Source organism: Anarrhichthys ocellatus, unplaced genomic scaffold, assembly GCF_004355925.1.
Source record: "Anarrhichthys ocellatus isolate YVR2014 unplaced genomic scaffold, GSC_Weel_1.0 scaffold6655, whole genome shotgun sequence".
In the NCBI taxonomy this organism is placed as follows: domain Eukaryota; kingdom Metazoa; phylum Chordata; class Actinopteri; order Perciformes; family Anarhichadidae; genus Anarrhichthys; species Anarrhichthys ocellatus.
In genome coordinates this window covers 1-1,731 of record NW_022286629.1, presented here as the reverse complement: position 1 = coordinate 1,731, position 1,731 = coordinate 1, and the positions used below count along the sequence as shown (strand labels likewise).

Here is a 1,731-nt window from a genome sequence, read left to right as displayed (position 1 = left end):
GAGCAGCAGCAGCAGGAGGAGCAGCAGCAGGAGGAGCAGCAGCAGGAGGAGCAGCAGCAGGAGGAGGAGGAGGAGGAGCAGCAGGAGGAGGAGGAGGAGCAGCAGCAGGAGGAGGAGCAGCAGCAGGAGGAGGAGGAGGAGGAGGAGGAGCAGCAGGAGGAGGAGGAGGAGGAGCAGGAGGAGCAGGAGGAGCAGGAGCAGCAGGAGGAGGAGGAGCAGGAGGAGCAGGAGGAGGAGGAGCAGCAGGAGCAGGAGGAAGATCCTCAGGTGGAGGGAAGAGAGGAGGAAAAGACTGGTGGAGCCGAATGCAGAAGGTTTGTGTCGTCACATTTAATTCATAATTCATAATTCCGGTGTGATGAGGTGTGTTCTAACATTCTCCTTCAAAGATTTGTTTGTAGAATAATGATGAAAGATTTAACAAGACAAGATTTCATTAAACAGCTTTTATAAGAAACTTCTCTTCTTTTACCTTCATGATAGAAATACTCGGGAACATTCTTTTCCTTTTCTATACTGAAGAGGCGACTATAATGTCCCTCGTCTCACCACCAGCTGTCTAACGTGTCCCCGTGTATCTCTGCTGCTCTCCAGGGAGACGTCCCCTGGGACGAGAAGGACTTCAGGTATCTGGCCATCGCGGCGGCCGGAGTCAGTTCAGCCGTGTTGTTCTTCTACTTCAGAGACAACGGCAGAGAGATCAGCTGGAAGGACTTCGTCCACCGATACGTGAGCAGAGGAATGGTGAGGACATCACACCGGGACATTAGTGCCGGGACACACGGAGTCTGATTCAGAGTCCACATCAGTCCTGAATATATGAATATATTTGTGTGTTTTGTGTGCAGGTGGAGCGGTTAGAGGTCGTCAACAAACAGTACGTGAGAGTCATCCTGCTGCCGGGAGCCGACGCTGACGCGGTGAGAAAAACAAATTCAAACCTGAGATTTCTACCAAAATGTTTATGAAGCCAAAAAGTGTAACGACAGTTATATATTTGTTTTAATCTTCTGCCGAACATTCTGTAAGTAATGTTGAAATGGGACCAACCGTCCTCCTGTAGATGCTTTTGTTTATTAATTACCATATTCTCCCAAAAATGAAATCTACGGAAGCCCTGAGGGCCAAGTGAGAAAAAACAATCTGTTAATCCATTAAATCTGAAATAACATTTGTTTTTACAATTAACCCTTAAAATGATGAAGTAAACACTTTGACCTCTTTACTAAAGATTTCATTAAACGTGTTGATAATGAGAATAAATATGAATTTAAATGATTCTCTCTAAACTCAAACAGTCACTCAGCTTCTTCACAAGACATGTAGTCAGTGATCTACAGATGTACAGAGTGTTTATGACTTAAGAACAGCTGAGAAATATAAGATCATTAACAATTTTTCAACTGGCACATTTTCCCCCAGCAGGAAATCGGTTCATTTTTTAAATTTTCATCTGAAAACAGGTGAAACATTTTATATATTTTTCATCAGGATCATTTTTTATATTTCAGGCTGAAGTCTGCGTTACCTCATGTTCTTAATATGACTCATTCATGTTTTCTCCGGGTTACTTTTTATTCCTCCATGTTCTCTAAACACAACGAATGTTTGTTGTGTGTCAGAAGGTTTAGTAGATTCAAACTGACCTGGAGGGTAACATGGAGGTAGAGGTGCACTACTGCATCAGTGTTACTACAACACACACTGAGTATGATCTTAGTTAAGGGTGTG

General features: G+C 43.8%; 1 protein-coding gene across 1 annotated transcript; it reads left to right on the top strand.

The window, feature by feature from the left end:
• Nucleotides 1–226: 226 nt before the first annotated feature.
• Nucleotides 227–1,723, top strand: LOC116380278 (AFG3-like protein 1). Its single transcript, XM_031842222.1, has 3 exons — nt 227–314; nt 595–744; nt 849–1,723. The coding sequence occupies exons 1-3, from the start codon at nt 306–308 to the stop codon at nt 966–968; spliced, it is 279 nt and encodes a 92-aa protein (XP_031698082.1). The 5' UTR covers nt 227–305; the 3' UTR covers nt 969–1,723.
• Nucleotides 1,724–1,731: the final 8 nt, after the last annotated feature.

Coding starts and splice junctions, on each gene's coding strand:
- LOC116380278 (XM_031842222.1), top strand. Junction 745..848: donor GATACGTGAGCAGAGGAATG/GTGAGGACATCA, acceptor TTTTGTGTGCAG/GTGGAGCGGTTAGAGGTCGT.